General features: G+C 39.6%; 1 protein-coding gene across 11 annotated transcripts in view; it reads left to right on the top strand.

The window, feature by feature from the left end:
• The window catches only part of CCDC88A (coiled-coil domain containing 88A), a 65,763-nt gene that overhangs the window by 32,255 nt on the left and 20,898 nt on the right, over positions 1 to 12,610 (top strand). For 8 of the 11 annotated variants that reach the window (XM_053937581.1, XM_053937580.1, XM_053937582.1 and 5 more), the window contains exons 14-22: positions 531 to 668; positions 2,767 to 3,837; positions 4,289 to 4,416; positions 7,258 to 7,399; positions 7,976 to 8,152; positions 8,653 to 8,814; positions 11,133 to 11,410; positions 11,592 to 11,735; positions 12,272 to 12,458. In XM_053937581.1, the coding sequence (XP_053793556.1) occupies positions 531 to 668; positions 2,767 to 3,837; positions 4,289 to 4,416; positions 7,258 to 7,399; positions 7,976 to 8,152; positions 8,653 to 8,814; positions 11,133 to 11,410; positions 11,592 to 11,735; positions 12,272 to 12,458 (2,427 nt within the window). The remainder of the gene's footprint in view (positions 1 to 530; positions 669 to 2,766; positions 3,838 to 4,288; positions 4,417 to 7,257; positions 7,400 to 7,975; positions 8,153 to 8,652; positions 8,815 to 11,132; positions 11,411 to 11,591; positions 11,736 to 12,271; positions 12,459 to 12,610) is intronic. The other 3 variants (XM_053937583.1, XM_053937574.1, XM_053937579.1) reach the window with 1 other exon arrangement.

Below are 12,610 nucleotides of genomic sequence, written 5' to 3' on the forward strand. Positions count from 1 at the left end.
AAACACACAAACATCATTCAGGTCAACTTGTAACTGCTTAAATGAGACAGAGAAACCGCGCTTGGGTATTTTAAATAGTTTTGCTCTCTGCAAGTTGGAAACACTTGACAAAGCAAACCCATATATTTAATTCCCAAGGAATCATCTTAATTATCTCTTGAAATAGTTAAGTAAGATCAAACAACATTCAACCTTCCTAAGTTAAAAGGGTCTTGGAGGAACAGTATAAATCTCACTGAAAAGGAATTTTAAGAGGAAAAAAAAAAGGTGCTTGAGGAAATATCCAGAACCTGAGAAAATCTAGCACTTTTTTTTACACTAAAGTACTTTATAGGTACAGTGTTCTGAGCCAGGGAGAAAATTCTGGCAGGAGTAAATGTATTCCCAGAAGAAATTAGTGTTTCAATTAAAGATTAGAAAATTCTGTTTAATTCTTTCCCTTAAGCTTCTTTATTTCTATAAGGGTGCCTTCAACCCAGCTAAGACTGTAATTTTTAAGTACATTTTAAAACTTTTGTTTCTCTTCCCAGCTTGAAGAGCTGGAGAATGAAGTTAGCCAAGAGAAACAAAGTCTTCAGAACAGTCAAAATCAGAGTAAAGATTTGATGAAAGAAAAAGCACAGCTTGAAAAGACACTTGAAGCACTTCGGGAAAACTCCGAGCGACAAGTGAGTAGCAGAACCAAAAGTTTTAATGCTGCTTTGTGCTCTGCTGGTCTCCTTTTGTAGGATTTTACAGACATAAAGGGGTTGTAAATGTAGTGGATTTGCCAAAAGGAGGTTCCTGCAGGAAAACAGATTTGCTGGGAGCTGCAGGCAGTGAGAGACATGACTCATTTCTGACTGGGGCTTCCCTGGTGGATTTATAGCTTTGTGGTGTTTCTAAGGCTCCTGTGGCTTCCGTGGGCATCTGCTGGAGCTGCTTGGAAGGGTGTAGCTCAGCCATGAAAGAAAATTGGGAACTTTGGAGAAAGGCCAGACACCTCCCAGAAGAGAACAGGTCCCAGGCAGCTGGCAGTGCGTGGAGTAATGTTAGAGTATTGATGGGAATTCCAGCAGCCTTGGGCCCAGCTCCATAATTCTGCCCTGCACTGGGATGGGTTCCTGCTGTGACCACCTGGATTTATTTGTGGCTGCCAAAAACTGGCATCTGAATCTTTGTAAAAGATGTACCTGTGCGTGATGGGCACTGGCACCTTCTGAGGTGTCTGCAGAGCAGGCAGCAGGAAAAAAGAGTTCTGGAAGTTTATGGAATTCTCAGATTTAGGAATTGAGTCCATCAGAATTAGAATTGCTGTTAGCTTTTATAAATTCTATTTATACCTCCTGATGACATGGCCATTTAGTTTAATTTAAAGTACAGTATTTTGAAATGCAGAATATTATATTTCAAAAATTGTTGAATATTTTTAAAGGCCATTAATCAGTAAATGGAATTCCAGAAGGAAGAAAAAGGGAGGTAGAAAAAAAAAAACGCTTGGCATGGAAGGCTTGCTTTCATTTAAAGATACATATCTTGTTTTAGGACTGATATTTCAGTGGGCCTATTTCTGCTTAAAAATAATACACTTAGGGGCTGATGAATCAACAGCATCTTCCATATCTCTTCCAAAATCCTGTGCTGACACTTACTGGGGATGATTGTAGGAGGTTCATTTGATCTCATCCAAAATCCTGGAGGCATTTGTCAGGATTTTTTGTAGAATTGGGATTATAGAAGCAGAATTCATGGACAGTAATTCAATGCCATGCCAGGTGCTCCAGAGCTGTGTTTTTAGGCACCTGTTAAGGAGTTTCTTGTGAATATTCCAGAGCAGTTTGTCATTGCTGGGATCAGAGCCGTGGATCTGTAATTAATAGTTCCATTCACATTTCACTTTAGAAGAACAGCCTGTAATTTTCTCAGTCTGTTTTTCATTGCAAGCAGCACTTCTGCTTTTCTCCCAAACAGTTTATTGTTCAAACATCCCTTACACTGGGTTATTAGTGTACACTTAAATATTGATCCAAACAGTTCTGCTGGATTTTGCTGTGTGGTGTTACATGCCCAGATAATTCCAAATTATTTGGAGCAACCTAAAAAGTCAAGAAATACTAAAAATTAAAGTGTAGGTTCTGCCTTTATCCTTGAGGTAGATCTGGGAAAATGTTTCCTAGGAAAATAATTCCAATATAATTTACTTTCTCTGAAGCTGGTTTGGAGCAGAATATCCGAAGGTTCTATTTAACTCAAAAATCAGTGTAACTGTGGTGTGTTTCTTCTCAAATTGTTGTTGAATGTGTTCAGGATTCCCTCATCTCCCACCCATCACCTCTACTTTTTTCAAAGTGAAATAAGAGACTTTTGCGGCTCCCATGTCCCCCTCCATCTCAGGTTTGGTTTAGAACTTGCTGCAGTCCTGTTCTTCGTGGACAGGAGACACAGCTCTGGAAATCATAGTGTAAGAAAAAACAATCTAAACATGGGTAAACACAAATGAAAATTAAATTTGCTAGGAAGTACATAAAGCTTTCTTTTGATTTGTGCTTTATTAGTTTTGGGTTTACGTTTATCTATTAATATTCAAGAGGAAAAGATTTGAAGATTGACTTTGTTGTCAAATTTAAAATAATGTTTGTAATTCTTCACATAAATATTAGCAGAATAAGAGATTTTCTTTAACTTAAAAGGTAAATATGATATGATGAGTATCTTTTATTTTCTATATGAAAGCAATTCCTTGTTGGCATGTTGTTTATCACTTTACCATTTTTCTACCCAAATTAGATTAAACTCTTAGAACAAGAAAATGAGCACTTGAATCAAACTGTGGCTTCTCTAAGGCAGCGCTCACAAATCAGTGCTGAGGCGAGAATGAAAGAAATTGAGAAGGAAAATAAAATCCTCCATGAGTCTATCAAAGAGACCAGCAGTAAGTTAAATAAGATAGAATTTGAAAAAAAACAAGTCAAGAAAGAACTGGAACACTACAAAGAGAAAGGGGAGAGGGCAGAAGAATTAGAGAACGAGCTGCATCGTATGGAGAAGGAAAATGAGTTATTACAGAAGAAAATCACCAACCTAAAAATCACTTGTGAGAAGATTGAGGCCTTAGAACAAGAGAACTCTGACCTGGAGATGGAGAACAGAAAGCTGAAAAAAACCTTGGATAGCTTGAAAAACCTCACTTTTCAATTAGAATCATTAGAAAAGGAGAATTCCCAACTCGACGAAGAAAATTTAGAGTTACGGAGGACAATTGAATCCTTGAAGTGTACAAGCATTAAAGTGGCACAGTTACAGTTAGAAAATAAGGAGCTGGAGAGTGAAAAGGAGCAGCTCAAAAAAAGCCTTGAACTGATGAAAGCCTCTTTTAAGAAGACTGAACGCTTGGAAGTCAGTTACCAAGGCCTGGACACAGAAAACCAAAGGCTACAGAAAGCCCTGGAAAACAGCAATAAGAAGATTCAGCAATTAGAGAGCGAATTACAAGATTTAGAGACTGAAAATCAGACCCTGCAAAAGAACTTGGAAGAGTTAAAAATCTCTAGTAAACGCCTGGAGCAGTTGGAAAAGGAGAATAAGTTGTTAGAACAAGAGACTTCTCAACTGGAAAAGGATAAGAAACAGCTGGAAAAGGAAAACAAAAGGCTTCGACAGCAAGCAGAAATTAAAGATAGTACCTTAGAAGAAAATAATGTCAAAATCAGTAATCTGGAAAGGGAAAATAAATCTCTGTTTAAAGAAATAGTTGTTTACAAAGAGTCGTGTCTGCACGTGAAAGAGCTGGAGAAGGAAAACAAGGAACTGGTGAAAAGAGCTACCATTGATAAGAAAACCTTGGTCACGTTGAGAGAGGTAAACACAGAGGAGTTTCCATTCCCATCATAATCTGTTTATAATGTACAGAAATTATATCTGGGTTTCTGATTTGGGTTTTTTTCCTGCATTAATCTGTGTACTATTAACACCTTTATGCATTAGGTAATGAAAATTGCTATAATCGTAGTCATGGAAAGGAAGAATATCATATTGCTGGAATGTTTCCCCTTCACTGTCATGTTCCAGACCAAATTTAAAGGGAAATTCTAAAGGAAATTTTAAAGGGAAAGGAAGAGAGTGCAGGGAAATCATATTCTAGTTGTGGTATAATGTCTGATACAGCTGAAAGCTGGCAACTGGAAAGAGACTTAAAGTTGAATTGTTCCAGTCATGTAGTGATAAAACACCCTTGTCTCAGCACTCCTAAAATGGAGACTGCGGTATTTTATTTCACTGAAAATACTGACTGTAGTTTTTTCTGTGCAAGGACTTGGTGAATGAGAAATTGAAGACTCAACAGATGAACAATGATCTAGAAAAACTGGCCCACGAGCTTGAGAAAATTGGCTTGAACAAGGAGCGTCTCCTGCATGATGAGCAGAGCAGTGATGACAGGTGAGAATGGTAGGGCCTGCGTGACAAAGAGGAGAAATAAGGATCTTTTTTATTGATAAAGTGGTTTTGCAGACTGGTTCTGTGCATACTCTTAGATTTTTAAGGCACACTCATAGACCCAAAAAGGAACTTGATATTTTTGGAAATTAATTAGTTCATGTGCTTTCACATTCAGCTGACTGTGACAGTGAGTTGCCACTTTTTGTTGCTAAGAGACTCATTGAAGTATGTCAGGAGATTTATATATAATTAAAATGTTTTGTGCTCTAGTCAGCAGCAGCAACAGTAGCAGTAAAAGGTAATTAGCTCAAAGTAATTTTTTTTTCCCTTTTTATCTGCCTGTCTGACACAAATGGTTTCTGTCACATAGTGATTACTTTAAACTGTCTCACTCTGTCCTTGCAACCATTTCCTTCTAATTCTTCCATCCTAAAGGAATTTGCATTTCCACTTCCCCTGGCTGGGAAGTATCCAGTGCTTGAGTGTCTCCAGAACTTGGTGGTGGCTCCATCACTTCTCCACACCTGCCACTGATATATTTTCTGGACAGCAGCTGCTGCCCTGACATCTCTCTCTTCTGCTGCATTTTCCTCCTCTGCCTTGTCTTGCAGGGATTTAGGGAAAATTGGTGACAGGAGCAAAGCAGACACTGTGGACTTCCAGCCAAGCTTTGCTTCCCAGTGCAGTTCCGCTGTCATGATCTGTTATTGCAACTGATTGTCCTGAGCATGGAGATTGATATGGGGCCGTGTCCAAAGGAACCCAGATAACACATGGGGTTTGAATCCAGCTTCCCTTTCCCAGTGCTCTGTCGCAGGGGTAGTGCCAGGGTCATGTGTTACCCCCTCTTGGGGTTTCTTTCACCTACCTGCCTTTCTCAGCTCCCACATGAATTCAGGAAAAGTCCTCATAACTTGAACTGGTTGGATTTCTTCTGATTTAAGCATTTCTGTGTCACATACAGCACTTGATAAGCATTTGGTGTGTCCTTAGATAAATATACCAAATAAAAAACCACCAGACCTCGATCCAAGGTGAAGCTTAAACTTAGATGAAGCCCAAATGGAGCAACATTTAATCAGGTTCTTGGTTAGAAGTGGTTGAGCTCTGGTGCGGTCTTGAGCTTCTTTGTAAGCTCCATGTAGAGCTGGAGAATCATGAAAGGGCAATGTTTGTTTTCAAAGTGAAAGCTAGCATTGGTTTGAAATTTTGCTCTGCCCATAAATATCCTGCTTTTCCATTGGTCTCAACTTCTTCATTCATCCCAAAGATACCTGGACTGCTTTCCTTACATAACAATAGATAGGTGAGTCATTACCGGCTCTTCCATCAGGGCTATGAAGAGCTTGGGTTCATTATGGATAAAATTACTTCTCAGTGTAGTTTTTCATCTGCCTCTGTCAGTTTGGTAATGGAAATGAAAAATGTACCATTCCTGATTGGAATGAGCTGCTTGTGGTTTTTAAGAAATGATCTTGGTAGCACCTCAGAGTCTTTCTATTGAGGTCTAAACTGGCCACGCTTTTTGAGTTAACTTGGAAGCATTTTCCATTTTCTCTTGCCTGCTTTTCTACTTGTCCTTGAACAAGTAGATTTATGGATTTTGACTCTGAATCCAAAATAACTCAACCTGCAGTCATATTCAAAAATGTGTACCATCTTTCATTGTTCAAAGTGTAAGTGGGTATTGGATCTCTGCTATTATTTTTCCTCCTTTGTTTTCTATAGAACTGTGTCATTTTTCAGTAGCAGGAATTACTTGTAGCCAAATTTGTGCTTCAGCTCAAGAAGTTGAAATACCATATACTCTTATTAGTCACAGGCTGCCTACTATTCCATAAATCCTTGGGAATCAGTTGTCATATCTGAAAATCTTGGATTCCCCCCCTGCTGCATGATGCTACTGGACAGCTTTCTGCTTATTAATTCTCTTCCCATTGGTCTTCTGCTCCAGTTCCTAACTGGAGCTGATGCCATTGTCCATTCAGGAGCCTTCTGCAGTTTATTCCCTTCACTAAATTGATGGATCCTTCAGCAGCCAGGATTAGAAAGGGGGATATCAGTGATTGGGTTTATTTTATCCAGCTGTGGGAAGGAGTGGAGTGTTCTCCAGATTCTGAGCCATGCACAGGGACTGAACTGCTTAGAAGTGATTAATGAGTGTGGGTTTCAGTATTTCCCATAAAGGATGTGCAGTTCTAAAACAATACAGTTTAATCTGACCATTTCTTTCTCAGACTGACATTTTGGGGGGTTTTAGGTGCCCTACAATATCGTGAATATGGTTAAAAATGGAAGCTTTGCACATCAAAGGTGGCAGCAGTCTTAAAATATCAGCAGCTGGGCTGAGTGAGCAATTTACACATTGATAGCACCAAATGAGTGTGCACCTGCACAGTGCTGTGCTCCATCCATCTCCTTCCCTGTCCTCCCCTTTGGAGCTGGCAGGAAATGGGAACTGATGAAAATCTTGCTCTCCAAATACTTCACATCCTAATTGAGTTCAGGTCCCCGCTGGATTCACTGGAATGGAGCCAGAAGGAGTGCAGGCACCACTCACTAATGATGCAGAGAAACCCAGCACCCCCCTAGGGTGCCTGAATGGGTCTTTTTCTGGGTCTAACGCGGTTTAAAAGAAAGGAGGAGTCAAAAATGGTTTTGACAACCATCTTCTGGTTATTTTTGACATAGAACTTGTTGTGGATGCTGAGGTGTCTTCATACTTCTGACCACAGCACTCAGGGATTTTTGAATATAGCTATGAGTCATTTCTAGAACATTTTAGAATTTAAATACCTCGAATATTATTTAAAATAGAGACTCTTTTTTGTTGTTGGCCAGTAGGTACAAGCTTTTGGAGTCCAAATTAGAATCCACGCTCAAGAAGTCTCTGGAAATAAAAGAAGAAAAAATTGCTGCTTTGGAGGCTCGTTTGGAAGAATCAACAAATCTAAACCAGCAGCTGCGTCAGGAACTGAAAACAGTAAGGAAAAGGGCATTTTTCTATAATGTTAAATGAGTTGTTATTTCCACACTTTTTGGGTAAGACAACAAAATATGGGCGTCATTCAGGTCATGGAAAGCAGGACAAAGGTATGAATGCTTTTAAGACTGTGTTGAAATCACATGAAAAAATGTTGAGCTGGCCATGAAAACATCAGCTGCAGAAATAATCTGGGGTTGGTTTGATTTGGGATGTCATTTCCAGTTACATTTTCTGGCCTACCTTGAGCAGCCTGAGTAGTTTGGTTAAAAAAGGAAATTCTATCAACTTGGTTGTAGAATTTCAGTAAAAAAAGTTGGGGAATGTTAATGTTAATTTAAATGTTAAAAACATTTAAATATAATAGAAAATAGAAGTCTGCTATTTGTTGGGGTTAAACTGTCCATAAATAATCTGTACATCATCCCCCCAAGTATGTACAAGAACCAAATTTACAAATACGGTAACAGCACTTCTGTTCTTTAGAAGGGTCGTGGTCAGATAATAAAGTAATAAATTTGCACGTACAAAATGGAAAATTCTAAACCTTACCTAAGTTGTCCTAAATAATTCCAGGTGAAGAAGAACTATGAAGCTCTCAAGCAAAGACAAGAAGAGGAAAGGATGCTTCAGAATTCTCCTCCAAGAAGTGGAGAAGGAAATCAGTCTGTCAATAAGTGGGAGAAGGAAAATCAGGAGACTACTAGAGAATTACTGAAAGTTAAAGATAGATTAATCGAGGTGGAGAGGAATGTAAGACGTGTTTCAAATATGATTCTGTTGGTAATTTGTGGTAAGCTGTTCCAGTAATGCAAATGAGGATGCTGTTAAGACACTTCAATTTATCACCTTGTTTCCATCCCAAGCAGAATCTGAATTAAATACAGTGTGTTTAGCAGCTGGATTCTGCTCTGTGGGATGCCATAAAGCACTTGACAGGCATTTAAAAAGGAAATGTGAAAACCTGAATTTTCCCTTTTGAACCCGCAGCTCTCTCTCAAATCCCTGTTATATAATCCCTATTTACACCAGTACTGGAGGTTTCCTCCCCTGTTTCTCCATAGGTACAACATCTGTTACCTGTTTTTCCAGTGATAAATCCCCCCAAAGCGTGTTTGTTCTGCAGTTTTATCCCACCCTGTAAATCTCTGCCTGGTCCTGCTGCTTTCTATGGTCTGGAAAACACGTCTGTTTTATCTTGGAGTTCCTGGAGCAGCTGTGAGCTGAGGTTTTGTGTGGTTTTAACCCCCCAGAATGCGACACTGCAGGCGGAGAAGCAGGCGCTGAAAACGCAGCTCAAGCAGCTCGAGACACAGAACAACAACCTGCAGGCCCAGATTGTGGCCCTGCAGAGACAGACTGTGTCCCTGCAGGAGCAAAACACAACTCTGCAAACTCAGAATGCCAAGCTGCAGGTAATGCTGCCTTAGTTTGCTTTCAAAAATAAAATTAAAGAGATTTTTTCCGAAGGAAAACTTAAAATACGTCATTACAGTTAGCTTTAAAATCACATTTGGCTTCTTGCAGAGACGTGGGAAAGAATGTGATGTGAAAATAATCTGCACTCTGCAGTCAAAAATAGTTTGTTTGCTGATGAATAACTACATTTTTAGAAATCGGTTTTAATCCTTTGTCCAATGTAAAGTCTTGACTTTTTACTTAAAAGTAGAGTAGATTCTCTTATCAGTCTTCCAAAATTCCTTGAGTTCTTTATTGTATTTATACATCTAAATTAGATGAGAGAAGTAGTGTGTCCAGTCATATTCTAATAAATTTTATCTATTTTTATAAATATTAAAAAAAAAAACAAAAGTAAAGCCATAACTAAGAGGAAAATCAAGTTACTTAAATACATAAGATTTTCAGAAAAACAAAGAAAATTGAAAGCTACATAAATAAGTAAAGACCTGAATTTAGATAATTGAGAGGCAGTAAAAAGGTAATGTGGGACCATGGAAATTATAAAAATGGCTGTCCCCAGAGTCTTGCAGCTCTTCTGACCAAAATTCAGATGTTGCCCTTATACTTTAGTAGGGTTATTAAATATGTATCTTTTTTCTTTAAACGTTAAGCATTCTTGTTAATCAGTTTAATGCTTTTGATGTTCTAAGAAGCAAAACTCCTTCAAGAGGGGATAAAAACCACACAATGCAGCAGAAGTAGTAGAGAGTGTCAGAAAGGATGGAGGGCTGATGGAAATCAAGATGTCAAGGACTGTTTAAATGGAACAAATAATTCATTTGGTGGATGCCTGGAGTCTCTTGGAAAGCAGAACGTTTCTTGGAAAGCAGAACGTTGTTGTCCCATGGATGCTGCCATGTTGCAATGTCATTAGTACACAGCACTCCAGTAAAACAGGACATTGGTACACACCCTGTGCCACCTCTGGTTGTTAAAAACCATTGGATTTGACGTGAAAGTATCCCATTCAACCAGTTGAGAGGGGATTGCTGGGGTTCAGAGCTCTCTGAGTACTTGGTAATTCCCTTCATCAATAAACCCCAGGAATGTCTATGTAGTTCCTTTTTTCCTCATGCCCAGCAGCACACGCCTTTCCTCTGGCAAGACAATTCTCCATGAACTGCAAATCAAAGTGGGAGTTGAAATATGTTCAGGAAAATCAAAGTGATGAACTGTTGGCTAAATCTGAAGTGCAGACTGAGCTGCTCTACCTGGACTGTGCCAGAATTGTTCCTCGGCAGCTAATTATTTTCCTCCTGATACCCATAAGGAGCAGCCAAAGGAAAGGCTAACTGAGAATTCTGACCTAACCAAACTCAGGATTCAGCCTGGGAAGTTTCCCAGCACACCCATGCCATCAGACATGACTTCATTTCCAGTGAAAGATTCAGCTTTCTCATCTGTAACAACGCTGCAGTTCCAGCAGGAAGGGATTTGTTCCCTGGTAACAGCAGGAACTGGACTGAGAGATGGAATTTTTGTTCCTTAATAGATACCCCGAGGGTATTAGAAGGCTCAGTAGTTTGTGGTTTTCATCTCTTGAACAGGAAAGAGAAGGAAGCTGGTACAGGTCAGGTGACAAGCACCAATTCTTTAAGATACCCAAGGATTTCTCCAGAGGCACAAAAAGTGAAGTTGTTGGTTGACTGGGGCTTTTTAAAACTATTACATGTTGAAGGCTTTAGTGTATTAATACACAAGAATACTGTTCTGGGACAGTTGTTGGAGAACTGGTGCTGTTCCACAAAAGAGCACAGAACAGAAAATGGGTAGTTCCTTCCAGGTGCTATTATTTATCTCCTTCTCTCTGTTAAATGGATGTTTCTGTTGGAACTCTCATTGTGAAGGAATGTGTGGATGCCATGAAGATTTTATGGTGACAGTACAGAATTTTTAAAAAAATAAATCTCCATGCGAGTATGAAAGTTCCTTTTATTTTAGTCATGTCACAGATTTGGCTTTTATTAGGATCACTGGTGATCCATTTCTCCAAGGTATCTCAGTGCTAGAGGAAAATAGCCCTGTCAGCAAGATAACATTTTAACAGATCTTGAAAGGCAAATAATAATTTGATCCATCCCTGTCAATTTAATCACATGCTTCAGTGCTTTCTGCTAGAAAATATTCTTGGACCATTTTGAATTGGAGCTGTCTCCTGGGATATAAGAAAAGGTTGTCAGTGGAGCAGCCAGAAGGTTGAGAAGGGTTAAAACCAAGAAATCTTTAGGTGGGAGATAAAATAATGCAGACTGCGCAACGTTTGTGGCTGCAGGTTGAGAATTCCACGCTGAACTCCCAGAGCACGTCCCTGATGAACCAGAACACGCAGCTGCTGATCCAGCAGTCGTCCCTGGAGAACGAGAATGAGACAGTGCTGAAGGAGCGCGAGGACCTGAAGGGGCTCTATGAGGCCCTGCTCAAGGACCACGAGCGCCTGGAGCTGCTGCATGAGCGCCAGGCCACCGAATACGAGTCCCTCATCGCTAAGCATGGCAGCCTCAAGTCTGCTCACAAGAACCTGGAGGTGGAGCACAAGGACTTGGAGGATAGGTAAATATTCAGGAAAACGAGTCTGCCATTCAGTAGAAATCACTCTCGTAGAAAATGATAGAATTAATAAAATTGCCATCACTCAATCACTAGATTTATAACTTCAACAGAGGCCGTTTCATCAAAATCCCTTTTTTTTTTTCAGTCATTCCACAAAAGGAAGTGAATATTGTCTTTGCAGGTACAATCAATTGCTGAAACAGAAAGTACAGCTGGAAGAACTGGAGAAGGTTCTCAAGACAGAGCAGGACAAAATGCTGCAGCAAAGTGAGAAGCATGAAACTGTGGCAGCAGAATATAAAAAACTTCGGGATGAAAATGAAAGGTAAAGAGAATTCTGGCACCTGAGCACCTGCCAGTGTAGCCTAAACAAGTGGTGTGTTCTTCACATTTCTTTGACATCTGACACTGTTATTCCATATATTCATGATCCCACAAAAGTAATCATATCCTGAGGGGACATGTGGGACGAAGGGGCGTGGCAGGGCCCAGGAGGAGCAAAGGGAGCCCAGGAAAATGGATATGTGTAACCTCCATAATTGCCAAAGTTTGGGCCATTCCTGTTTTGTGTTGGCAAGAAATCCTGCCTGTTTTGTAAGATTCTTTTATGCTGAAAAGTGGCATCTTAAAACCAGTTGTGTGCAGTAGAGATGGTGCTTTGTATTTAAATATACAGAGAGCAGTGCTTGACTCAAAGGCAGAACACATTCCTAGGAAAATTAGGCTGGGATAACTTGCAGTATGTGACAGTAACGAATTTGTATATGTATTTTAGGGAGTAGTTGGAAATGTCATGTTTCAGAGGGAGTGTGGGTGACAAATTCATTTCCAGCACTCTTTGATGGTGTCTTTGCATCCCAGGCTCACTCACACATACAGTCAGCTCCTGAGGGAGAATGAAGTGCTACAAACTGACCACAAGAATCTGAAAACATTATTGAACAATTCCAAACTGGAACAAACACGGTTGGAAGCTGAGTTTTCCAAACTCAAAGAGCAGTACCAGCAACTGGATATTACATCAACAAAGCTAAATAATCAGTGTGAGGTATGTGGGAATTGTACTGTTTGTAATGGCTAGAATCATTGGAATATTTTTATAACTGTATTTATAGGCTCATAAAGTCATATGAAGTGCTGGATTAGCAGTCATTTATAGATAATGAAGTGGATCCAAAGACTAATTAATCTGCCTACTGT

This window comes from Vidua chalybeata, chromosome 3, assembly GCF_026979565.1.
Source record: "Vidua chalybeata isolate OUT-0048 chromosome 3, bVidCha1 merged haplotype, whole genome shotgun sequence".
In the NCBI taxonomy this organism is placed as follows: Eukaryota; Metazoa; Chordata; class Aves; order Passeriformes; family Viduidae; genus Vidua; species Vidua chalybeata.